Source organism: Danio aesculapii, chromosome 1 (assembly GCF_903798145.1).
Source record: "Danio aesculapii chromosome 1, fDanAes4.1, whole genome shotgun sequence".
In the NCBI taxonomy this organism is placed as follows: domain Eukaryota; kingdom Metazoa; phylum Chordata; class Actinopteri; order Cypriniformes; family Danionidae; genus Danio; species Danio aesculapii.
This window is the reverse complement of record NC_079435.1, coordinates 49,363,116-49,390,341: the sequence shown is the minus strand read 5'-3', so window position 1 is coordinate 49,390,341 and position 27,226 is coordinate 49,363,116. Positions and strand designations below refer to the sequence as shown.

Genomic DNA, 27,226 nt, shown 5'->3' with positions numbered 1-27,226 from the left:
AAATGATGACAGAAATTTGGCTGATGCACCTTGTTTTTTTGGCGGAAACGACTTGTAGTTAGTGTCGCATACAGGCTGCCAAAATGACCTTCGAGACTCTTTATATGCGTGTTTGAGTTTACAATGATCATCTATATGCTAAATCCATCCTAAAAGCTAAGATTTACAGTTGTCAAATCTTGCAAATACCATATATAACCATCAGTAAAGGCCTGTTTCACACCAAGAACGATAACAATATTTGAGTATATTTGACAACTGAACCATAACTCTGTGTTTATTCTCAGCTCCCATGCTGCAGTTTCAAAGTAACAAAAGTGAATGAACAGTCAGTTTATATTTGTAAAAACACCAAAGAAAATACAGATGATTTTAGGAAAAAGAGACCAAAGGATTTGGGACAATTTTGTCTGCAGTTTCAAATGTGTGAGCCATTTCAGTTCTAAAGAATTCTGTTTGGCTGTCAGCGTTGTATCTTTCTTTATCTTGATTTTTTTTTTTCTGAAATATTGTTATTTTTATAGTTCTCTAAACTATATATAGGTATCTTAAATGATCTTAAAACAGAACAAGTCTTAAAAACGTAGTTATAATTTTTGTTCTTGGTGTGAATAGTCTTTTAAGATGCACAGTGAACATCCTGTAAACAATTTTGGGCCAATCAAGTTTGTGTCAAGAATGGGGCAGAGTTGCAGGAAGATCCATGCCATCTAATTGTATGTATGTGTGAGTCAATGTGTGATTCTGCGCTTAACTGTGACCATACATCTACAGACATGTAGTAGAGTGTTTGTGTAAATGTGCTTGTGCACTTACTGACGGCGGGGGGGATTCTCTGCCAATGAGTGGCGTGTTCTCGCACCGAGGGGTCTGAAAGTTAGCATTCTGGCTCCTGCGTCACAAACGAGACACCAGTTACTCTGACTCCCTCTTCATGGGAGGGATGTCCACACCGCGATGCTCTAAACTTTACAAATCTGACAGAAAGCTTTGAACTGCATGGTAGGAGTAATGCGCAAAGCCATTGAGTGATACCACTATGCACTATATTGATTCATATCCACTGGATGGATATTGTTTGGATTGAGTATAACGCATAACATAAGCTGAATTATCTACTTAAGAGTTTTTCATGCCATAATATGTTTGCCGATTAGGAACTTATAATATATAAATATAGTTTTATCTATTAAAAATTAAGGATGCACCGAAATTTTAGCAATTTTTGGGACAAACGTTTTTGAAAAGCTAAAAATATACTGAGAAAGACAGTGAAGTGTAATGAACTTTTCGTAACATTTTTGCCACTACATGGATAAAAAGTTCACTGTGTCAAATGTGTCGGCTGATAATACTTGAATCGACACTGATATAGACTCTTAAATCTCAAGATTGAGCTTCTAGTAGGCACAAGTCATAAATATTTAAAATATTGTCATTTTGAAACTCACCAATATTTAAAAGTCCTGCCATTCAATAACCACAAGAGGTTTTATTGCTTTAATGAGTGTTTCAACCACAAAAGATGTCAGTTAATCAGCTCATAAACAATCATGTTACATTTTTACATGAGGAAAGCAATTCAGTGTTCTTGTTAGTTAGCTAGAATAAACTATAATTATAATTTATATATTATTAGGTGTTCATATATATATATATATAACATTAGGTGTTCAGGTAAAAATCCTTAAATGTGCTCTAAGTGAATTTTGGCAAACAATGTTAATATTTGAAAGCACCAAAAGAAACACACCCAAAACCTAACAAGGCCTTGTCCCTTTTTGGACGAGTGTGTTTAGTGTGTTTTGGGACACAGCGTTCAAAAGTGTTTTTCAAATATTGCTTAGTCGACATTTAATAGTAATTAAAAAGCCTGATAGTAACCATAAGGTTGTGTTTTTTTTAATACAGTATTAATATTTCGGTCAGTTTTTGGTTTCAGCTCAGAATCATTTCGGTGCATCACTTGGACTAACTTCTAGAAGTAAAACCCATGCAGTTTTAACAACTGATCTTAAATCTACTGTAAATACAGCAAAGCCCATGCAGTAATCTATGCTAGCGAGCCTATGCTACAGGAGCCGTAACAGCGGCACGGTCATTCAGATCCAGCCCATGCATTAGGATGAGGTTAGCGTGGCTACACTCACATGTACTCAGTGACTGGTGCGTTGCTGACAGTGTGTGCCGCAGCGGGGAGACTAGCCTCACTGCCGTAGGTGCTGCTGCCACAGCTGTACAGGCTAGGCATGTGCACGCGGTACAGGTTATCATGCGGCGCTCGCGAGCCGAGAGTGGCCGAAGTCTCATCACCATCCTCCTCCTCAGACCTTCAGACAAATGAGCACAGGTCAAACACGTGCCCCTGGGTCAGAGGGGAGCGCAGAAGGGCTTCTCCTTCACGCCATTCCTAATTAGACTCTACAGCATGTTGATGGGAACTGCCAAGATTACATGATTCATGCATTTGTTTTCTCCATTTTCTGTTTACATGGCAAAGGGGAAAGTTCATTTGAGAGTGAATTTTTCAGATCTGTGAGGTAAATATATATCCAATTTAGTAGTAAAATTATAACCCCAAATCAGCAAAAATGGGGACAGTATGGAAAACGCAAATAAAAACAGAAAGTAGTTATTTCAAAATTTATATTGACTTGTTTCATTGCAGACAATACAACAAACATTATTAAATGTCTTCCTCATGATAATTCATAATTTTTTTTTTGTTTGTTCAAAATAAATACGAATACCAATTTTAGTTCTTGCAACAGATTTCAAAAAGTTGGAACAGTAAAGCATTTACCACTTTGTAATGTTGCCACTACTTAAAAGGCGTTTAGGGACTGAAGACACCAAGTTATGAAGTGTTTCTGGTGTATTTTGTCTCATTCTTCCTGCAAATGTCTTAAGGTGGGCAACAGTACGGGGTCGCATTTTGAGCTTTAAAATGCCACACATTCTCTATTGGAGACAGATCAGGACTGCAGACAGGCCAGTCAAGTACCTAGTACCTGTAACGTGTACAGAATGTGGTTTTGCCTTGTCTTGTTGAAAATATGCATGGGCATTCCCTGGAAAAGAAGGCAGCATACTGTGCTTCAAAATCTCTGTGTACTTTTCAAAATAATGGTGCCATCACAGAAGTGCAAGTTACCTTTGCCAAGGGCACTGACACAACCCTATACCATTACAGATCCTGGCTTTTGGATTTTGTTGCTGGTAACAGTCTGGATGATCCTTTTCTTCTTTGGTCTGGAGCACACAGTGGCCATTTCTCCTAAATAATACCTAAAATACTTGTTAATCTGACCACAGTACACGTTTCCACTGTGTGATGGTTCATCTCAGATGCATCCGAGCTCAGAGAAGGTCGACGACGCTTCTGGACACTGTTAACATAGGGCTTCCTTTTGAAACAGTACGTTTTTAACTGGCATTTGTGGATGCAACTACATATTGTGGTACTTGACAAAGCTTTGCCAAAGTAGTCCTGAGCCATTGTGATATTATCACTTATAGATGAATAAAGAGTCTTGATGTAGTGCCGCCTCAGGGTTCAGAGATCACGGTTGCTCAGCTTAGGCTTGCACCCTTGTACTTCATGCACTGAAATTCCTCCAGATTCCTTGAATCTTTTAATTATGTTAAGCACTGTTGAAGGTGAAATATCCAAATGTCTTCCTATCTTTCTTTGAGGACCATTGTTTTTAAATATTTCAATAATTTTATTACGTATTTGTTGGCAAACTGGTGATCCTCTGCCCATCTTTGCTCCTAAAGGACCCTTCCTGGATGCTGCTTTTGTACTGACACATAATTACAATCACCTGTTGACATCACCCGTTTCAAATGACATCATTATTTAACCAATTTACCTGATTACCAGCCCTAAACTGCTCCTGTCCCAACTTTTTTTGGTATGTTGCAGGTCTGAATGACAGGAAAGGATGACTATTTACAAATGAAATGACGTTGATCAGACAAAACATAAATAGTTTGTGTTCATATTGTCAGCAATGAAATACAAGTCAAATTAAATTTGGAAATCACTACTTTCTTTTTTTATTTGCATTTTCCATACTGTCCCAACATTTTCTGATTTGGAGTTGTATATCTTACTCAATCCTGAGCAAGGGTTTTCAAACTGGGGTATGGGGACACAAGAGTTGGGTTTGTGGGGGTCAATGGAAATATTTTGGGAGAAAAATAATAAGGAGGAAAACAAATAAATAAATAAATAAATAAAACAAAAATACTAATGAATGAATGATTTATTAATATAAAAATATTTTTATATCAAATATTTTATTTATATAATTAAAAAAAACTAACATTTTTATGTAAACAAAATAATAGCTATTGATGCAAGAATATAATCAATATAAACGTAATAAGTAATGTAGATGTAAAAGATTTTTGATTTTAAAAAATCTGATTAAAACATAAGAAATACAAATTAGAATGAATTGAATATGATACTATGAGTAGAAAACAATTGAACTAAATATTTCCTAAATAATGTTAATCATACAAGAAACTACATATTCTAGAATGGGGTCCTATATATGATGATCATATTCAGAAATTTATGAAATATGTGGAATCTAGAAGAATGAAAACCCCTGACCTAAAATCACTGCATGCTTTCCGATCAAATCATATCCAACTTCACGCTTACACTGAGTAGAACAAATCAAACCCTTTTAGCCAACCAAGTATGTTTTTGAAGACATACTGACATACTGCATGATAATTGTCAATGATGGTGATTAATAAATACATATTTATATGTAAAAATATTTCACAATTTCAAAATATTAATCTGAGAAACATCTTTTAAATAGTTATTTCACAGTATTACTGTTTTCTATTAAAAAAAAAAAAAAGAGAAAAAAATGCAGCCTTGATAAGGAATGGGGATGTAAATAGTTTATATATATACACACATGTATATATATATATATATATACATACATACATATATATAGTTGAAGTCAGAATTATTAGCCCACCTGAATTATTAGCCCCTGTTTATTTTTTCCCCCAACTTCTGTTTAATGAAGAGAAGATTTTCTCAGGACATTTCTTAACATAATAGTTTTAATAACTCGTTTCTAATAACTGATTTATTTTATCTTTGCCATGATGACAGTAAATAATATTTACTAGATATTTTTCAAGACACTTCTATACAACTTAAAGTGACATTTTAAGGCTAATAGGGTACTAACTAGGGTAATTAGGTTATAGGCAAGATAGGGTAATTAGGCAAGTTATTGTATAATGCTGGTTTGTTCTGTAGACAATTGAAAAAATATATAGCTTAAAGGGGCTAATAATTTAGACCTTAAAATGGTTTTTAAAAAATTTTAAAATGCTTTTATTCTAGCTGAAATAAAACAAATAAGACTTTCTCCAGAAGAAAAATATTATCAGACACACTGTGGAAATTTCCTTGCTCTGTTAAAATTTTTTTGGAAATGTTTAAAAAAGAAAAAAAAATTAAAAGGGGGGGCTAATAATTCTGACTTCAACTGTGTTTGTGTGTGTGTGTGTGTGTGTGTGTGTGTATGTATATATATATAAAACTTTTAAACAATTCTTGCCCCCAAAACTTGGATAAGTAGTGTGCATTATGATACATTTATATTATATTCATATTAGAATTAATTACATTTAAAACTCTTGATTAAAAAGCCACTTTCAATATAAATTAATTTAAATGCTTATTCAATATACTGGATCAGCAAATAGTCTAATTGCCAATCATTTTTCTTTCTTCTTTAAGTTGTGTATATTACATAAAACACTAACAATACATCAATATATGTTACCCAGGACCACAAAACCCCAGTCATAAGGGTAAATCTTTTTGAAATTGTGATTCATACATTATCTGAAAGCTGAATATATAAGCTTTCCAATGATGCGTGGTTTGTTAGGATAGGGCAATGATTGAATATGATTGAATTGCCTGAGACACAACTATAAAAATATCTAAATATTGAGAAAATCTCATTTAAATCACCTTTGAAAATTTAGTTTTGATATATTTATGGTAGGAAATGTACAAAATACCTTCATGAAGCATGATATGATCTTTACCAAATATCTTTATGAATTTTAGCATATAAGAACATTTTATAACTTTAAATATTCCAACAAAGATATCTGTGCAACATAACACTGGTTTTGTGGTCCAGGGCCACAAATATATAAAGTGATAAGTCTAAAGAATATTTTAGTTATAAAGGAATATAGCCAAAATAATGCAATTCAACAGAACTTAAATAAATAAATCTAAATAAAACTACTATTGATGTCCAACTGCATGTCCAATGGCTTGTCCTCAGTAACCATTGAACGTCTGAAGTCATGCATTAAATCAAGAAACAACCACCATGAATCAGATTTGAAACGTAAAGAAGGGGTATAAATAAAGAAATAAAAAAGAAAAAGTGGATCTGTGAAGGTGTAGATTTGGATGCCACTTATGCTCAAAATACCCTTTTTTTAAACGTGTAACTCTTTTCCAAACCATTCATCAACCACATCACCAGCATGTTTCAATGATGATGATACTCTTCAACATAAAGCACATCAGCCTTGCTTGCAGTTTCAAAAAAGTCCAAAGGGAGGCAGCATCTTCCAGCAAAATACAGCAGTCTGCCTTTGCACCGAATTTAGAAAGAGGACTCTTTGTTCTTTCCTTTTGCATAGAAACACATGCACTAGTGCTATACCACGAGTCAAATGACAAACCTCCATCATACTCCTTTTTCCAAATGCACTACAGTTTTTCTCCTATAAGCAAGCAATATTTAGGTTACCCATTAAGCGCTACACAGCGAGTGTGTCTCTCACACATATGGTACTACAGGGCAGTGGGTTTTCCAAATCTATGACACGAAGAGGGATGGATGACAAGACAACAGAAGCTACACACAGTCATGAGAAAGATGATTAATATGTGAAAACAGAAGGAGCAGATGTGAAAATAATAGCATTAAACACACATGACTGGCGGACAATTCTCTGTCTATCAAGTTGACCTGTGTTACAAAAGCCGTTTTTCCCTTCTCCGGCCACCCCTAATATCATTTTTGGCACATCTTCCCTCTCACCTCTTGCTCTGCCAGGTGTGTGGCACACTGCAAACGATGGAGCTAAACATTAGCGCGGTGACGAATGAGAACAGGACCAGATAAATGAGACCCTCGACTCCATCGTAACACAGTCCGGTCAGAGCCTGCACATAGTCCTGTGAGACAGAAACAGAGATACAGCTTTAGAGGTCTGGACACACTAACAAGTGACATATTTTTAATTGCACTGGAAGGACTAACACAATCATGGTAAGTAATATATAGGATTTCCTTGAACTTTAGTCACGTTTATGTACCAGGGGTTTGTTTTTTATTTTGAATATATATTATGACCCCTAGGCATGCATTTATGTCATTAAACATACAGATCTGTTCACTTGATCGGAAATCGAGCCCGATCACATGGTTTCAGACTCGATTAGAATCGGACATTACCTCCTGATCAGCACTCGAATATATATATATATATATATATATATATATATATATATATATATATATATATATATATATATATATATATAAATCCCTCTATATATATATATATATATATATATATATATATATATATATATATATATATATATATATATATATATATATATATATAAATCCCTCTATATATATATATATATATATATATATATATATAATAAATAAATAAAAAAAATATATATATATACATATATATGTTAAAAAATAATAATATATATATATATATATATATATATATATATATATATATATATATATATATATATATATATATATATATATAAATAACGTTTTTAACACCTTTATATTTATGCGATGGCACAGAGTTAGACCCCTTTCTTGACTCACAAACAGAAACATCACTTTGTTGCAGAGATGCTATTGGTTAAATGCCAGCAAAGAATAACACGGAAGCAGCTTGACGCAGAAAAGCACGATTATGTCTGCATTCTGGAGGTATTATACGGTATTATAAAGTTGATGACGACAACATTGCCAAAGCAAACTGTGAGATATGTAAACTTGGCATTGCCTGCGGGTGTTTTAAGTTAAGGTGCTATTTTATATTAGATTTTTTTATATTTACTGTGTGAAAAATTGATGTTATTTATTACTTGATTGTTCAAGCTGCCTCACAGAAGTGTTCTGTTTAAGAGAGTTGTCGAATATTACAATAAGGTGAATGGATCTGTTTCTCCGCTCTTCTTTATTCTTTTTTTATGTATTATAGAAGTATCGGATCAGGTTTCGGTAGATACTCAAAAGCAAATAAGGTAGATACTCAAAATCAATTCCCCAATTTCTGTTTAACAGAAACACATTTCTAAACATAATAGTTTTAATAACTCATTTCTAATAACTGATTTATTTTATCTTCGCCATAATGACAGTAAATAATATTTTATTAGATATTTTTAAAGATACTAGTATTCAGCTTAAAGTGACATTTGAAGGCTTAACTAGGTTATTAGGCAAGTTAGGGTAATTAGGCAAATCTATGGGATTAAAATATTGCTTAAGGGGGCCAATAATATAAACCTTAAAATGATTAAGACTTTCTCCAGAACAAAAATTAGTATAGGAAACACTGTGAAAAATTACTTGCTCTAAAAAGGAAAAAATAAAATCACATGAGGGCTAATAATCTTGTATTCAACTGTATATATACTCAAATATATTTACTTTAATTTATTTTTTCCATTCTTTTCCAGACCTGGAATATCTTAAAGTCAAATACCATACTTCTCCAAATTAAATGCTTAGCAACAGCAAACCACAAACAGTTGCGCTCTAAGAAAAGTTATTCTAAGACCTGTATTGCACATGGCATTAAAACATTGTGCATGTTTAGCAGAAAATGTGAAATAAATGTAAACATGGTCTTGTCAAAAAAGTGGTCAAGTCCATTCAGATATCCACAAAAAATGATCCTAAATCTACTTATGATCCAAGAGACCAAAACATGTCTTAATACCATGTTTTAAAAAAAAAACACATTGATACTAAAGTGATGGGGTAAGGTGAACCAGCAACATTTTTTTCTATTTTCATTTTGTCACTTAGAAAACACTTTACACAAAAGGCATGTACCATGTGCAGGCTCCGACAGTCAACCAGGGCAGTGAGATGGTGGAGGGAGACTTCAGTGGAGTTTAACACCCCCTGCATCTCCTCAAGGTTACTCTAGAGAAACAAAAAAACAAGAACATATAAACCTCCGCATATCGAGGACAGCCATCCTCAAGCTCACTCTGAAAAACATCCGCAATCTCACACCTTTGTCTTGGGGAAATCTCTGATAGCTGAACGCAGGAGCTCAGAAACATCGTCCTGCATCTCCACGAGGGCTTTGTGGCTCCCAGAGAGTTTCTGCAAATCAGACGAATAATGTATAATTCATGAAAGAGAACTGGAGAGGGAGAATGAGACAGAGAACAGAGTAATTAAGTACCTGCTGAAATGGGTTGGTCTGTCCCATGCTGCACTTCAAATAATACTGCAGGATATCTATCATTAAAGATAAGCACATATTTTACAATGTTTTACTCATAATCACGTAATGACGTAATCACGTAACCTCCTCGTCGTCTTCTCTTCAACACAGCAATAACTCTTAATTATATACATTTATAATTAAAATAATTCAACAAAACAAAACAGCTGATGCAAACAAACAAAACTCAGCAGTAAATCAGTTGGCAGCCTCGCATGCATCTGCCTCCCTTGAGTCACTGTGACCTGCTAGTTCATTATTTACTAAGCCATCTGGCTGAGATTACTGACAATGCCAACTAGCATAATTTGTTAAGATATTAAGTTTCTATTTTGTGTTTATGTGCAAGTGTATGAGTGTAAGTGAGAGAGAAGACAGCGAAAGCTCTAGATCAATCTGAACTCTGTTACTGTGTGTTCACGTGCTAGAAAGAGAGAGGGAAGAGGGAATGAGATGAGCATTAGTGAAACGACCTCAGGCAGAGGTTTAATGATTAATTAACCTCAATCATAGTAGGAGCAGATGGATAAAACGAACCCGAAAAAAAACACGTACTGGCCAAAATAATAGCAATTTTTTAATAGTAATTTTTATTACATACAGTCATGTCCGAAAATGTTCATACCCCTGGCAAATTCTGGAAATGACTCAGACTTCTCCCAAAAGAAAATAAGATGGTGCACAAGAGGCATCAATGTGGAGAAAATAAATCCTCAGCTTTTATTTACTTTTTAAACAAAAAGTGACAGTGAATTTGCTAGGGGTATGGATAATTTTGGGCTTGATTGTATATATTTAGTATCTTTGTTCGGTTATAAATACCGTGGGAGGCACCATTTTTGTTCTCCTGTGAAATTGTATATTGTTTTGGCTACAGAACAAACCACAGCTGTCCAATGATTTGCCAAATTAACTAAACTTGGCTAGTTGTAATGTAATGTAACGTGTATTTATATAGTGCATTTATGTATGGCCATAGAGTGAATGGGAGGTCATGATCGGTAAGGGCCGATGGAAGGAATTTGACCTGGACACTGGAGTTGAAGTGCCATAGGATTTTTTTATGACCACAGAGAGCCAGTACCTCAGTTTAACGTCTCATCTGAAAGATGTTGTTCACTGATAGTATAGTGTCTCCTTCACTATACTGGGGCACTAGGACTCACAGACCGCAGGTTGAGTGCCCCCTGCTGACCTCACTAACACCACTTCCAACCTAGTAGTGTTCCCATGTGGTCTCCCATCCAAGTACAGACCAGACTCAGCCCTGCTTAGCTTCAGTGAGTATCCGGTCTTGGGCTGCAGGATGACATGGCTGTGGCTGAATTGTTAACCTAGTTAAGCCTTCACATTGCATTTTAAGCTGAATACTAGTATCGTGCAAAATAACTAGTAAAATATTCTGTACTGTCATTATGACAAAAGAAATTAGTTTTTAGAAAATAGTTATTAAAGCTATGTATTATATTCAACATGCACTGAGGTCGTTTGCTGCCGAGTGTGACGCGGCTGGGATGAGAATCAGCACCTCCAAGTCCGAGGCCATGGTGCTCCACTGGAAAAAGGTGGTTTGCCATCTGCAGATTGGAGGAAACACCTTACCTCCGATGGAGGAGTTCAAGTATCTTAGGGTTTTGTTCACAAGTGAGGGAAGAATGGAACATGAGATTGACCAGCGGATTGGTGCTGCGGCAGCAGTACTGCGTTGTGGTAAAGAAGGAGCTGAGCCCAAAGGCAAAGCTCTCGACTTACCAGTCAATCTACGTTCCTACTCTCACCTATGGTCATGAGCTTTGGGTCATGACCGAGAGAGCAAGATCTCCGATATAAGCGGCTGAACTGAGTTTCCTTCGCAGGGTGGCAGGGCGCACCCTTATTCACCTTATTCTCTGCGTATGAGTGGGCACAGCCATTTGAATCTTTTTGGCTCAAGACTTCCAGTCTCATTCACTTCCATTCATTTTCAGATGTTAAAAACAGCTTGTTCTGCTGCTTGATGTTGCAAACTGATAATTTCTTATTAAATTATTCTATTTTGTCTGTATAGTCAGGCAAACACTTGTTTGTAGAGCAAGTAGTTTGACCGTTTTCTGCTATTTATTATTCCTAGCCATTTCTCCCATAGGCGATTGAATCGGAAGTTCTAAAACAATCGAAAAAACGAGTGCACTTCCGCATTGAAGAATAAGATCAATAGATAGGGTGAGGAGCTCTGTCAACCGGGAGGAGCTCGGAGTAGAGCCGCGGCTCCTCCACATCGAGAGAAGTCAGTTGAGGTGGCTCGGGCATCTGTTTTGGATGCCTCCTGGACGCCTATCTAGGGAGTTGTTCCAGGAATGTCCCACCGGGAGGAGGCCTCGGGGAAGACCCAGGACACGATGGAGGGACTATGCTCGGGACACCTCGGGATCCCCCCGGAGGAGCTAGAGGAAGTGTCTGGGGAGAGGGAAGTCTTGGGTTCTCTCCTAAGACAGCTGTCCCGGCCCAGGAAAAGTGGATGAAAATGAAATGAATTTTGCTCAAAAATGTGTACATTTCACAAGGGTTGATAATCTTGCTTTAAGTTATATATTTATATGCTGATTTGGTGGTGCTCTTATGAATTAGGGACGTAAATTAATCATCCATTTGTGGAATAATATTATTTTGAAAACTGTGATACTTTTAATCTAGATAAATGAAATAAATTTAAAGAATCCTTGATAAATAAAATTATTAACTTCTTTAAAAAAAAAAAAACAAATGCTTTGGAGAGGTAGTGTATTTTTTTAGCTACACAAAAATGAATAGGCAAAGGGAAGTAAATACACAGAGGTGACATTATTTCCAGACACACCTGCAATTCTCTTACCTTCAAAAGAGAAACTGAGTGTGTTCAGCAGTGTCTATGCAAATGTGAATAAGTGCTGATTGAGAATGTGTTAAGTAGAGGCTGAGAGGGTCATGAATCGCATCCCCTGTGGGAACTAATTAGCAATGACATTCATGTCTGTCCAGGAAAGCCAAGGTCTGAGAGCAGGATACAAAACCTGCTTTGTGCAGAAACACCCTTTAAGAAAGCCTCCTCTGCATAGCAATGCTGCAGGACGTTTCAATGAATGAATGAAAGCGTCTGTGAACGTACACCGTTTCTGAGGGGAGTATTGAGTTCAAAACTTGATATGCAACGATATGTGCTGCTAATTCAATGCATAAGATTTAGTACTTTCTTCAGTCTGATCTCTCATCATATCACATACAGTACAGTATGTATTGGCATTTGGCACACATACAGTATCTGTTGTAGTTGTTTATCTTTATTTTAATGAATCAATATACATTTTTAAAGTCCAAAATCGATTATTCAGATTTGATTATTTAATTTATGTACCTGTTTGACTAACCAGAAAACCATAAAGCACTGTTTATTTCACTTTTATGTTTGCTCTATTGTATTTAATACGGCTTGCTATTGTTTATTAAATTTTATGCATGATTCACTCCCCTACAAAATCATCCCCATCAATCCCAATGAATTAATTATTTCCAAATGGAGCTTTTCAGTCATCTGGTAAAATTGTATTCATCTCTCAATATATATCATAGAGAAACTAAATATGGCAATGTCAGATTTATAGCTCTACTAGAAATGTAACCATAATTGCTGCTTTGTCTATATATAGCATAAAAAACATGAATGAATGAACATTGCACACCTCGCAATTGCTCAATCAATGTCTCAGTCATAAGAAATGTCAAAAAAAGGTATTGATTGTAAACAATGTACATACATACATTACATAAAAGCATAACATATACCTCAGATAAGTCATTCAGAGTCTACAGCTTGTTAGTTCACTAAAGAAATGAACTCTAAACATTTATTATAGTTTACTTAACTAGTTAATGATTTAATTATCCAATATACACGTTGGACTGAATGATAAAATAATTATAATATGGATTGAAAACTAATGATGAAAGTCACTGTGTAAATTATTATAGTGGAGTAGAAACAATTTTCTACTGAAATATAAATGTATAAATTTAAATATCATTATAACTTACTTACATCTTATTTTACATATTTTTGTGGTGATTATTATATCTAAAAATACACAGCAATTAAATATAATAGATTGGGTTCTGCTGTTAATTGTAGAGTTTTATATTTTAGTTATGTGCAGGTAATATAGAATTATGTTAAAATGCATTTAAAGCAACATGCAGCATGTTCTGTTTCATTGCTGAAATGTTGTTTTTGTGTACTATTACATTCCATCAGCTGTCTGTCATTTTCTATATCATCTATATGTTTTTTTTCTTTTGATCAGAGCCTTGTCAGAAGCAATTCAATGTCCAGTGACTGTTGTTTAAACTGTGCAGAAGACAAATAAAACAGACCTGACTTGGGGAGCACATACCTTGGTTGATAACGGCGTTCTCACGTGTCACTTTGGTGATGTAAGAGTCAGGAGAAACACAAAAATCACTGGCACCCTGAGGAACAGAATAACACATGAAACACCCAGATACACAAAGCAAAAACTCAAATACTATACACTGGCAAAATACAGAAACACATTTAAATGTTCAGAGTTAAATATTCAAGATTATGAATGAACTGAGAAATCACAATTAGTGGATAAAAAAAAAAAAAAAACATGATTCTAAAGACAACAAAATTATCGGCATAATAATGCAATTGATAAAATCTACACTTGAAGCAGCAAGTAACTTTTCCAATTGGGGATTTTAGTCCATTGGATTTAATCACTACTGTAGTCATCAGTGTTTATTAGACTAAATGAGTGTGAAATTGTGTTTGTGATCTTTTAACAATTAATCGTGCAGCTGTAGCTTAAGCACGTTTAAATGACCAGCATCACACATGTACTATTCATCTATAATTCTCATTTCAATAAATCATTACTTTTTAATCGTCTAAGGTCAGATAAAAAAAAATAAACAATTTTGTTAAGAATTTTCCCAATTTTCCCAAGTTTCTATTAATGAATAAAATATTGCTTAAAGGGGACCTATTATGCGCCTTTTTACAAGATATAAACTAGTTTCTGATGTTTCTAGAGTAAGTATCTGAAGTTTCAGCTAAATATACCACACAAATTTTTTTTAGAACTCTTTAAAATTCAAATGAGATCGTGCTCCCAGCCCTATTTTTGAAATTATCATTAGTAGATATGGTGCTAAAACTCTAATGGGAGTTGCTTCTCACTCAAGGTTATTTATGTTAATGAGGGAGAAACCATCACTAATGGGCAGGACTTTCTCCCTATGATGACATGTACAAAGGAGAGAATGTCAATTAAAGTGTGTATGCAGACTGTTTTTATGAAGATTAATACATGTTTACCAATAGAAACTGGCTATATTCACACACTGTTTCCACACAATAGTGTTTAAACACCTTAATAAAGTCATTTTTGCATAATACGTCGCCTTTAAACATAAACACTTATAGTTGTCAGCACTGCTAATAACATGATAATAAAAAAATTGCAATGTATTTTGATTAAACAAATAAGCTCACCAATGATGAGTATAAGATACTTCTGTCTAAAATACAAATTTTATTGACTCCAAACTGGTGTACATACTTATTTCATTACATATAATTTTATCACTAATAATATAATCTGGCTCTAGTGACTCTCTTTAGATTTTCAGAGACAAACAGAAATGACCATGAAGGTCAATAGAATTAAAGATGTTAAATTTACTCACCACAGCAAAAGAAAACTCAAGCCCAAGTGAAGCCCAGCTGATAACCAGCGTCAGCACACCTAGAAAACAAACACTGAACAACAGAAACAAAGCAATTACTTAATCTTTTGAAATCAGTATGAAAAAGTGTTTAATGATTTGCATGTATAACAGTAGATGTACTAAAACCCCTAAATTAGAAAAAGTTGGGACAGTATGGAAAACACAAATAAAAAAGAAAGTAGTTATTTAGAGTTTTTACTTGACTGGCCTGTCTGCAGTCCCGACTTGTCTCCAATAGAGAACGTGAGGCACATTTTTATGCGCAAAATGCGACAATGAAGACCACGTACTGTAGCCCACCTTAAAACGTGGGACAAAATTACATCTGAAACGCTTCTTCACTTGGTGTCTTCAGTCCCTAAACGTCTTTTAAGTGTTGTGAAAGGGAATAGCAGCATTACAAAATGGTAATAGCTTTACTGTTCCAACATTTTTTGAAATGTGTGCAAGAACCAAACTTGGAATATGTTTATTTTGGAAAAAATATATATAAAAATCATGAAGAACGCATTAAATAATATTTGTTGTATTGTTTGCAATGAAATACAGGTCAAAGTAAATTTAGAAATCACTACTTGGTTCTTTTTTATTAGTGTTTTCCATACTGTCCTAACTTTTTCTGATTTAGAATTGTAGATTTAAGGCTGTTTTGGAGTCATCTTTTAGTAGTGGAACTAGTCGGATGTGCACCTAGCTATTACTCCTGTCACCAAAGCCTAAAAATTTCTGCACTGTTGATGGATTTTTTTTTTTCTGGTTGGTTTCTTTTAAAACTTGTTTAGGCTCCTGGTGAGTAACCCAATTAGTAAACATCTCTGGGGATTCAGACATCCTCCCACTGACCAAATGTGCTTCAAGATACACATGCGCCCACCAACACTAATACAAACACAAACAAACACACAGGAGGTGTTTAATTGCAGCAGGAGTGAGAAAGTGAGTCAGAGGGAATCAAGGGAAGATCTTCACCCTCCCTCGTACACTAAGTAGATTGTGTTTTGCCTGAATCCATCTCTCCTCTCTCTGATTCGTGATGCTTCTCTCTTCCCTCTCCGTTTCTAAAAGCTTTCAGAGAATGGGTCTCAATTTTGCATAGTTACAGGCTAAAAATAGGCTTTTTCACACAACGATTGTCAAGCCTGAAATTTATAAACTAAAAAAAAAACAAAAAAACTGTACAGTCAGGTGGAGGACTTTAACCAGAGGTACCTCCTGCAATGCACCAGGAAAACACGAAGGCCCCTTTTTGATTTACCTTAAAATCATGTGATCATGTGAACATTCAGTCCTTTACCATGCAATTCAGTATTTTAGTTGCGAGTCAAAGTAGGTTGCATTTACTCATATCATATTGATGTGTTTAGTTTAATTCCACATAATTTCTCAACTCCTTTTGTTCTTCTCTGTAACATTTCTAATCATCCTGCTAAATTCAATAACACCTATTTATTGATAAATAAAAATATTATTTATTTCCAATTTGTATAATTTTATTATTAGTGTTACTACAATTTTGAATAGGTATTATCTGCTATATTTAAAAAAAATCATATTATTTATTTTTATATTTAAAGGGTATATTATATTATATTATATTATATTATATTATATTTGGAGGGTGACGCAGTGCCGCAGTAGGTAGTGCTGTCGCCTCACAGCAAGAAGATCGCTGGTTCGAGCCTCAGCTGGGTCAATTGGCGTTTCTGTGTGGAGTTTGCATGTTCTCCCTGCGTTCGCGTGGGTTTCCGCTCCGGTTTCCCCCACAGTCCAAAGACATGCGGTATAGGTGAATTGGGTAGGCTAAATTGTCCATATTGTATGAATGTGAATGAGTGTGTATGGATGTTTCCCAGAGATGGGTTGCAGCTGGAAGGGCATCTGTTGCGTAAAACATATGCTGGATAAGTTGGCGGTTCATTCCGCTGTGGCGACCCCAGATTAATAATGAGACTAAGCCAAAAAGAAAACGAATGAATGAATGAATGAATAATTATTTGGATTATTCAGTTTTTCGTTAAATATTTCCACATAATTAATTTTCAATTAAGTTTTGTAAATTTAAAACAAATTATTTTAAACAATATTTTGTATCAATAAGTGTCTAACAGACAAAAAAAAGAAATTTTAATTTTATGGTACAAAAAAACCTTTAAAGACCATTTCAGGGGATGCTATAGTGTAAAATATGAATTAATACAAGGTAATAATTTTTGCACTCACCCAATCAAGATGCTTCTAGAGTTGCGTATGAGACCGACCAAAACAAGCAGGCAGATTATGACATCAAAGAGCAGCAGGCCCAGATAACCCAACCACCTACAAAACACACACAACATATAAATGATCATCTTTATAAAGTCATCCCAAAGCAGGAACAGGTATTACTGAGAAACTCTATTGCGTGTGCCTCTGTCCACAATCCATAATTTGCGATACCTTTGAACATTGTCATACTAATTTCTGAATATCAGCTCATATAATGTGATAATGTCTTGACTTGGTAATTACCTGTACCAGTCATACTGCTCAGTGATGGAGGCCAGGTGATCCAAAGAGAGATCGGCACTGCTCCAGAAAGGCACCCCCAGCATCAGATTGATGAGCTCGTCCAGCTGACCCTGCAGTTTCTGGACGATGGACAGGTAGTCAGTCTGCTTCGAGTACACGGTCTCCAGTTGCACCAAACCCTCCATCAGGGTTTCATTCAGACTGCTTGTACTCTCTGAGACCTGGAACACACACAATTGGCTCAATGCATCAGATCCATTTTTCTGCTGCCTCAATCAAACTGGCAGATATCATTTATGTTATCATTACTGAAAGACTAGGTCAATGGTTTCTGGAGCATTGCCTGCACAGCTGATTGCGGTTTCAAAAATATGAGTAAAAAGTGTTTTATCCCAGCATTAAACATTGTATATTTTTTTCTACTTATTCTAGTCTGAATAAGCAGGCAGAAATAGTACAGACATTCAATATAAGAATCCTGGTGTACTTTGGGCTTGATTACAATTAATCGTCCTGCAATGTACAAAAAAGGGCATTTATTTATAAGTTTATTACAAAAATAAAATAATTTAATTAATTACACTACCTTTATGGCCTATAAACAATTATACAATTATTAGTTTTACAGTTAGCATATATATTTAAAAGTAGGGCTGTGCGATTTGGGGAACATCTCTAATAGTGATTTTTGTAACAGATATTGCGATTTCGATTTGCGATTTAATTTTGTAGTCAAGCTTCAGCTCAATATTCTGTATCGTTGCTTCTTACTGGTAAAATGCAGTGAATGTTAGTTAAAAAAGAAACTGAAAAGATACTTAAACATTTATTCAAATTTGTTTATAAATATAAAGAAATTAAACCCTAATTTTTTTTTCTAGAGCAAACAATAGTGAGTTACAGTATAGCGTTAGTTATCTCCTGGTGCCTTTGTGATGTTTTTTCATACAGTGTAACAGCTGCAAACAACTCTGAAATTGTACTTTGCTGTTGCACGCTACTAGATTGAGTTTCACTAGCAATACTTTCAGTTAACTTTTTAGTAGGACACTCCTCATATAGCCGCCTGTGGTTCCTTTTTAGGTGCAGGTTGTTGTATTTTCTCATGGTGTGGCAACAATTCTTACAAATGACCTGTTTTTGTTCGGTGCCTGTGACTTTGAAACCAAAATATTCCCATATTACCGATGTCCTGTTTTTCTTTGATATGAATTCGTTTATTATTGCTTCTGAAGCGGCAGACGCCATCATCCCACTTGTTAGCGCTTTTCTGTTTGTTTGTTTTTTATTGTGGGCGTTCCGCATAGTTCGGTTGCGCACTTCTGATTGGGCAGAACAAAAGTGTGCTCACTCAATTGGCTAGTAAGACTGGCACACACAGACAGCAGTCACGCACTTGCTCTGGGTGGGGGAAATTATATAATACATATAAATTTCATATCGCAGACTCTTGCAATTAGCTAATCACAGTGTTTCAAATTGCGATTGCAATTCTATTAATCACACAACCCTATTTAAAACTATTTTTATTTTAAAAGACTAAATGTTGCTTGTTAATGTCACCTTGCATCAGACATTTTGCGCCCCTACATTTTTCACATTTGCAGAAAAATTTGCTTGGAAACAAACAAGACAGATCGTGAAAGTGAAACCTTCCATTGCACATTAGACTTTCTCTGGTAGTTGGTGGTATTGTGGTTACACAGGGCTCAGACTAGGGCTGCACGATATTGGACAAAAACTGACTGCGATATTTAGTTTGTGACGTACAGTTGAAGTCAAAATTATTAGCTCTATTTTATTTTTTTCCTTTTTTAAATATTTCCCAAATGATGTTTAACAGAGCAAGGAAATTTTCACAGTATGTCTGATAATATTTTTTCTTCTGGAGTAAGTCTTATTTGTTTTATTTCAGCTAGAATAAAAGCAGTATTGAATTTTTAAAAACCATTTTAAGGTCAAAATTAAGTTCTTAAAAAATTAAGACCTATCAGTCATATCTTGGATCAATATGTACAGTAATAGTTGGAAGAAGGATTCCATTTATTTTCATAACTTTTTGGGTGTTATTCCTGACTTTTCCTGATCCATCTCGTGTTCAATCAGGGCGACTAGGAAGCTTTCAAAAACCATGGCTTCTGTCAGGGATGAAGTCGCTGCGGATAACACTATTCCAGGCAAAAGTAAGTGTTATACTGGCTGCAATAAACTGACAATGCGACTAACTGAAGAAATTAATAGACGAGAAGATGACCATTTTTAGTGGTCGAGTACAGTCCGAAGAAAACTGATATATGGCAATATGCACATTACATACATAACATGCAAGGTCATATTGGATTTTATACACAAAAAAATATGTCCTATATGCAACATATAATGAAAAATTTCCCCAAAAAAATTACTCATAAATGACCATATATCAGATTTCTATATGGGAAAAGCCATTTCAAAACCCTGCTCTTGTTAGCGGCCCCCTGACAACACAGACTATACACAAGATCTATCACTCAGTGTTGTCACAAGTTCATTTACCAATGTGAAAATGTCCTCTGTGAATATACTTAAAAAGGTTGTGTATTTGACCGTTTGCATTATGCATTTGGACTTAATGTAGGTCTCAATTATTTCTCAAGCTTTCTTACAGATGAAAAAAATCTGCAAATGTATATTTTGATACACAATTGCTTCCTACAAGAAGTCTTGGCCTGCCGATTACAACAATTACACTCTCAACCTCATGAATGCATTAACATTTAACAATCCTGCATGCTGGGAGTTGTAGTGATGGCCACTGAGATGAACTGGAGGAAGGTAAAATGTTCATCAAAGGGCGATGAACTCTCTAGTAACAACAATGAGGTGTTCCATTGAGGGAATGAACATTTGGGAACAAACAGTACTTCAGTACCTCATTTGAAACCCTATTAGTTAGAGCTGTACCACGGTGGTGGTGGTGAAGTGCTTGGAAAGGGTGGTAAAGTGTTTAGGACTTGGAACAGAAGGACAGCAAAGTGTCTTTTGGACCCATGGACACAGCAAAATGTTGACAGCTTAGAACAAACAGAAACATTAATGACTCACCAGTTTGTCGATGCCTGCCACTGTTTGGTTAGCGTGGCGCAAGGAATATGTCAGCCGTGTCACGCCATCGCACGTTTCGCCATTTCCATAGAAACCGACTGCAATGCCAGCACTGCAGGAAAGCGATCAAAGTGGGAATTAGCTCATATGAATGTGGCAGACTCTTTTATACAGGCAGTAATAAAACATTCTGAAAGGCTAAGAATACATAAAAAGCTATTGAAGATGTTAAAATGGGAAAGTTGGCAGATCAGCATTTGGTTAATCCAACATCACTCTTTTTGATTTTACGATGGCATAAAAACACACTTGAATTTGGGCTTAAAACCTAAAATTGCCAACCTGCATGTGTCAATCTAAAATACTTCATTTTAATCAAAAAAAAATCAGCTTAGAAAGATTACTTGACACAGTTTTGAAAACCAACCCAGTTCTCAAAGGTAATATATGTGTGATTTACTCTTTTATTTCCTCACAAAATCTAACTTCAGTAACAAAGTCGAAACAACAATGGGAAAATGAACTTGAGTTGATTCTCTCGGAGTAAATTTGGCAAGACATTATAAATAAGATTCACTCAACTTCAATTTGTTTGGGACATACAATTATTCAGTTTAAAGTGGTCCATCGCCTACATTGGACAAAAGCAAAATTAGCAAAATTTTCACCAACTATAAATCCCTTATGTGATAAATGTGAAATAGAGATAGCTAATCACACACACATGTTTTGGTCATGTTCTAAAATTACCAAGTTCTGGCAATTATTATTTAATTTCTTTTCAAATGTTTTGCATGTATCGATTGACCCTTGCCCTATTGTAGGAATATTTGGTTTAATTACAGATCCCAGTTTAGATAATAATACCAAAAGCATTTCTTTTTCAACATTAATTGCTAGACGTCTTATACTGCTTAAATGGAAGGACAAATTTCCTCCAACTATTAATCATTGGATTAGGGATCTTATGTACCATCTTACAATGGAGAAGATTCGGTACTCCACCAAAGGTTGCAGTCAAAAATTATATCTTATTTGGCAGCAAGTGTTGACGTATATAGAGCAAATGGATACAAACTTAATATCTTCAGTTTGACCGTTGTTTATTTGTTTCTCACATTTTTTTTCCGTCCCTCCATTTTATTCTATTTTCTATCTAAATTATTTTATTTCTTTTTTTTTTACATTTGCTAAGCCTATTGTGACTCATTGTGAGCGTATATATGTACAATAGATGAGTGAACGTATAATGGAACTTTTATCTCATGACATGATGTAAAACAGATTAAAATGGATGTACAATAATATATTGTATAGAAATGGTGCAGTGGGGAGCTCTGTTGGAGCAAAGATAATTTGTCTCTGTTTTTCAAATATTTTTGAAATTTATGTTTTATAGACCAAAATGTTAATAAAAAAGATCTGGAAAAAAAATAAATAAATAAAAATAAAATAAAATATATATATATCAGCTTAAACACACAAGAGAACTCATTTTTGCCAAAATAAAGTTATTTTGTACACACATAAAAGTACATATGATTTAAACACAAGAGTTTAAATACTTACAAATACTTACTATGATAAATAGAAAGTTCAAAATAACATTTATTTTTAAAAAAGTATCAGTTTTTTCCCCACGTACTTTAATCCTAGGCATGTTTTAGCGTGTGTGCATGAGCTTTTTATCTGATTCCACATGCACATTTTCCTGCATGTGTTACTCTTTGTCTCTGTCACTCCAACACAAGAGGATTTAGGCAGGAGAGCTCTTATAAGCTTAAGAGTGTGTGAGACCGAGAGAGAGGTCAAGCTGTCATTCTTTGTTAAGGTCAGGTGTCACGTGTCTCACAGAGGCTTTCCCACTCTTACCAAAAAACCTTCACTCTAACAGCGTACACCACAATTCCTGGCTTGTGTGTTTATCTGTTAGATCATGTGAGTGGGGCACATGCTTACTGTTGTTTTGGAGATAAATCGTAATAACAACCAAATCTAGTTAATCATGTATGATGATTCATAAGTGCTTCAGTGTTGGTGTAAAGCACCAATATTATTCTATTATAAAGATTTTTGAAGGCGGCATTGTGGCTCAGTGGTTAACACACAGCAAGAAGGTTGCTTGTTTGAGTCCCGGCTGGGTCAGTGGAGTTTGCATGTGGAGTTTCTCCCATGTTCATGTGGATTTCCTCCAGGTGCTCCGGTTTCCCCCATAGTCCAAAAACATGCACTATAGGTGAATTGAATAAACTAAATTGGCCGTAGTGTATGAGTGTGTGTGTGAATGTGAGTGTGTATGGGTTGCACTTGGAAGGGCATCCGCTGCATAAAACATATGCTGGAGTAGTAAATAATTGATAAATAAGGGATAAATAAGCTAGACACGCAGCTGAACGCTTTTGGTTTTACAGACCAATGTCACTAGCGAGTGTACAAGCCAGGAGAATGAAGCCATTTTTAAATACACAGCAGAGACATTGCGTCGCTATAATATATACATATAACAACAAGCCGTGGTTGACCCAAGCTCAAACAAACATTGTCGTCGCCACCAAGCCAAGAAGATAAACCTGTTGTCCTGTTGTTGCTTACAAGGCCGTCTAAAGCACGAGCGGTTTCACTTTCTCCACAGAGCTTGCGATCGCTCGACACGCTTCTATATTTGAAACACGGAACTGCTTGAGCTGATGATAATAACGTGCGCGTGAATATTGAAGTGCTTCTGACACTCGATCCTTTCAGAAATGGACAAATGTGAAAGTGAGGAGTGAAAAAACAAAGGAGCAAATGATGCTTTCAGCAACCTAAAAGATGAACAAACTGCCATGTTTAACTATTATCATCACATTTTGGACTATTATGAACTCTGAATGACGGAATTACTCTCTTACAGAGGTCACATGTGCTGGTGAAGATTAAAGACACATACGAGAGGTTTGCACTGACTGTAGGCTATATGTTGCATGTTGTTTTTTAACTTAAATAAGGACTAAATGTATGCTGTGTGTAGTTTTTCTGTTACTGGTAACATATCAGAGACTGTAAGGGGCTGTGTGTGTTCATATATGTTGCATTAATTTGTTTTATATAAAGCGCAGATGTTGCACTATCATTATTCTGCAGTTATAATCAAATCATTTTCATAGAAAGACTAGTAATGAACATTTATACAAAAGTAACGAGAATGACGTCGACTGAAACTTTGTCGTACAAAAAAGGTACCCATACCACGTCGTACCGTACCATACCACTTTATAATTGGCTAGCATTGTGCAAATCTGTTACACTCCTACATGGTTTTCAACAAGAAGACCAAAACTGCTTTTAGGCAGTTCAGAATTGGTTCTTTCTTTCGGTAGACAACCTTTTAAACTCTGCAGACATTTTATATATTTACAGCTTATGTTACATGAAAGATAATTTCCAAAAATCATAATAGGGGCACTCTGGGATGCTAGAGTGCACAATATAAATCCAAAATTATCACACTTAACTTACAACAAATTATTTTAAAAGGCATTTAAAACCTCCAAAGGTAAGTTCACTGAAGTAACAAGTGCAATATAAAGTAGTGGATTAATTTCAGTGTAGAGTTTTATGATGTGTGCTATAGAATCTGATTAAATCTGCACGTCTCTATGGATTCATTCAGAGATGGAGTAAACTCGGACATAAATAGGTCACTTTCAAAAATAAATGTGAAGAGTCAGGACAAACAGTCTCTGACATTTACTCTTAACAAGATCAACTCAGGTAAATGCAATTGCTGTGGAAAATGAGCCATTACTTTTTATGAGTCCTGGCTGCTTTAAACAGAATCGATTCTGGCTTGATGGGTCAATTAGGAAGACAAACCAAGACAAAATACTTGCGATATTTTGCAGCAATTAAACAGTGGACATGAATACAAAAAGACCGAAACAGACGCATCTTTATGAGAATCTGGCAGTGTTAGATAAGAGATCCTGAATAACAACACTATGCGGCTGTGGCACACACATACGCAGAGCCCACACATACGCACACACTGGCAAAGAGACCTGCAGTGCATTATTCATCTTGCAGCTCCAATGTTCAAAATCTGATTCTGTTGCTATGGCAACACCTCCAAGGCACAGAGGGGGCGGTGCCACGGGAAAAGAGGGGGGGGGGGTGTAGAATTGATGTGAGGGCGAAAGAGGGAAAAAGAAAGAATGCAGAGAGGAAGAACATATTGTTTTACACTTAAAATATGACGTTTGATGTTTGTTAAAACTACTTATTGAAAATGGGCTGAAACAACATCATTCTTGAGGGTTTTTTGCGACAACTTAATTGTTTTTGTTCAAGCCACTTAAATTTGTACACTAATGAGATTACTTAATTCCGTCATGTTGTCCCAACACAAATTGAATGTGTGGAACCCAGCATTTTTTATAGTGTATGAGTCTTTAACTCAGGACAAAAACACAGAGACAGGAAAAAATGGGACAGTCAAAAACATTCAGATAATGGTGTTCTTTGTTTGTTTGTTTTTTTTCAGTAAACATCATCAAGGCAGCCTAAAAATACAAATACATTCATATGTGAAGCAATACTGCATAGATTTAATCTTGATATTTTATAATCCTGAGTAGAGAACAGTCAACTTAAGCACTTTTGGATCTTTACTATCATGCACTTCCATTAAAAAAAGTTTATATTGTTTTGCGCAACACTTCTGGTCCTTTTGAGGTGGGATATGGTTAAGGGTTGGGGACAGGTCAACCCAGGCTCATTCTGAAAACGCACCGCTATATACATTTCTGGAGATCGCGAAATACGTCCCAGGAGCTACATTTTTTGCTGTTTTAATTTTTGCGAATCCACCAGAGGCCACCGTGTACGCCTTTTCAGATCTCAAATTTCTCTTGCGAGTGCCATTCACGCCTGCTGTTCTCGCCCACTGTCGACTGACTGACTGAATAACCGATCGACTGACTTACCCTCCCCTCCTTTTCCTAAACCCAACCAATAGTGTTTTAAAAAAGCACAGATTGACCCATGCACCCACTTCCCTAAATCCAACCGACAGTTTTAAAAAGCAATCCAGAAAAAGAAAAGCCCTCACCTGATTCTTACCATGTTTTCAGATTTTACCACATTCTCACCCTGTTATTTATTTGTTTATTTTAATTTTTGGTTTCTGTTTTTGTCTTACCCGCTTTCTGAAACCGATCTTCGCTATTCAAACGCCGGTCAACATTATGGTCAACTCCTTTCTGCGTCTCAAGTGCACCAACGTACATGGCGAGTTACTAAACAAACTGGTAACAGTGGGAAAGCCGTTGATGCAAAGGTAAGTGGTCAGCTGGCAAGCATGAAAAAGGAACAACCTCATACCGCCCTGTATCATTCTTTTTAAAGACGAAATGCAGCCATACGTACTTCTGGCTACATAATTCGCGATCTGCAGAAATGTATATAAGGCTACGTTTTCAGAATGAGCCTATGTTGGGACAGGACAGGTTTGGCGCTATCAGTTTAAGGGTGATTTAATGTGGTGGGTCAAAAGTATAATTAGCAATATAATTACAGAAATTAATTACAGAAGTAATTACATGCAGATATTTTTTACGTATAATGTAAAAGCACCTATGTACATTCTGTAATAAGTGTATTGTACCAAATGATTCATTTAAAATGCAAGTACATAGCAATTATGGCCACTTAATATAAAGTTGGACGCACTTTATGAGGCAAATCGTGATTCTACATGGAGACATTTAATGTTTTGGAGAAGCTTAATATGCTTAAAAACGAATGAGTCTAAATTTTTACTGACGTAATCAACATTATTTGTTTTTATAATGGAACATGATTTTTTTAAACTGTAATCTGTTTATCAACCTAAACTGTAATCAACTGTTTATCAACGTTTTTTGGGGACAACCTAATTTTTTCATGTTCAATCCACTAAGTTCCATTAAACTAAGAAGTTAACATAATACCTTCATGTCCCAATATAAATAGGTTGTGTGGAACCAAGCATTTATTAAAGTGAAGATTACTGGATTCGTTTTTTTACAAGAAAACTGCATTTTAGTCTTTCTACTGTACTTCAAAATTTCTAAAAATGTTTCTTATTTTGGTTGGCGGTTCATTCTGCTGTGGTAACCCCTGATAAATAAGGGACAAAGCCAAATGGAAATGAGTAAGCGATTCTTATTTTTTTAAATAGTGGACTTTGTGTAATTATGAGTGAAAATATTTACTACAACATTTTTCTCCAATGCTAAAAATTCTTTACAGAAAC

At 35.3% G+C, this 27,226-nt stretch overlaps 1 protein-coding gene across 1 annotated transcript in view; it reads right to left on the bottom strand.

Annotated features, from left to right (window-relative positions):
- The window catches only part of ttyh3b (tweety family member 3b), a 55,028-nt gene that overhangs the window by 6,329 nt on the left and 21,473 nt on the right, over positions 1-27,226 (bottom strand). Inside the window, exons 4-14 of the mRNA XM_056461933.1 lie at positions 20,953-21,064; positions 17,869-18,089; positions 17,581-17,676; positions 15,319-15,391; positions 13,998-14,073; positions 9,553-9,608; positions 9,378-9,470; positions 9,192-9,284; positions 7,125-7,261; positions 2,151-2,330; positions 817-892 (exon numbers count right to left, since the gene is read on the bottom strand). Of these exons, the coding sequence (XP_056317908.1) occupies positions 817-892; positions 2,151-2,330; positions 7,125-7,261; positions 9,192-9,284; positions 9,378-9,470; positions 9,553-9,608; positions 13,998-14,073; positions 15,319-15,391; positions 17,581-17,676; positions 17,869-18,089; positions 20,953-21,064 (1,213 nt within the window). The remainder of the gene's footprint in view (positions 1-816; positions 893-2,150; positions 2,331-7,124; positions 7,262-9,191; positions 9,285-9,377; positions 9,471-9,552; positions 9,609-13,997; positions 14,074-15,318; positions 15,392-17,580; positions 17,677-17,868; positions 18,090-20,952; positions 21,065-27,226) is intronic.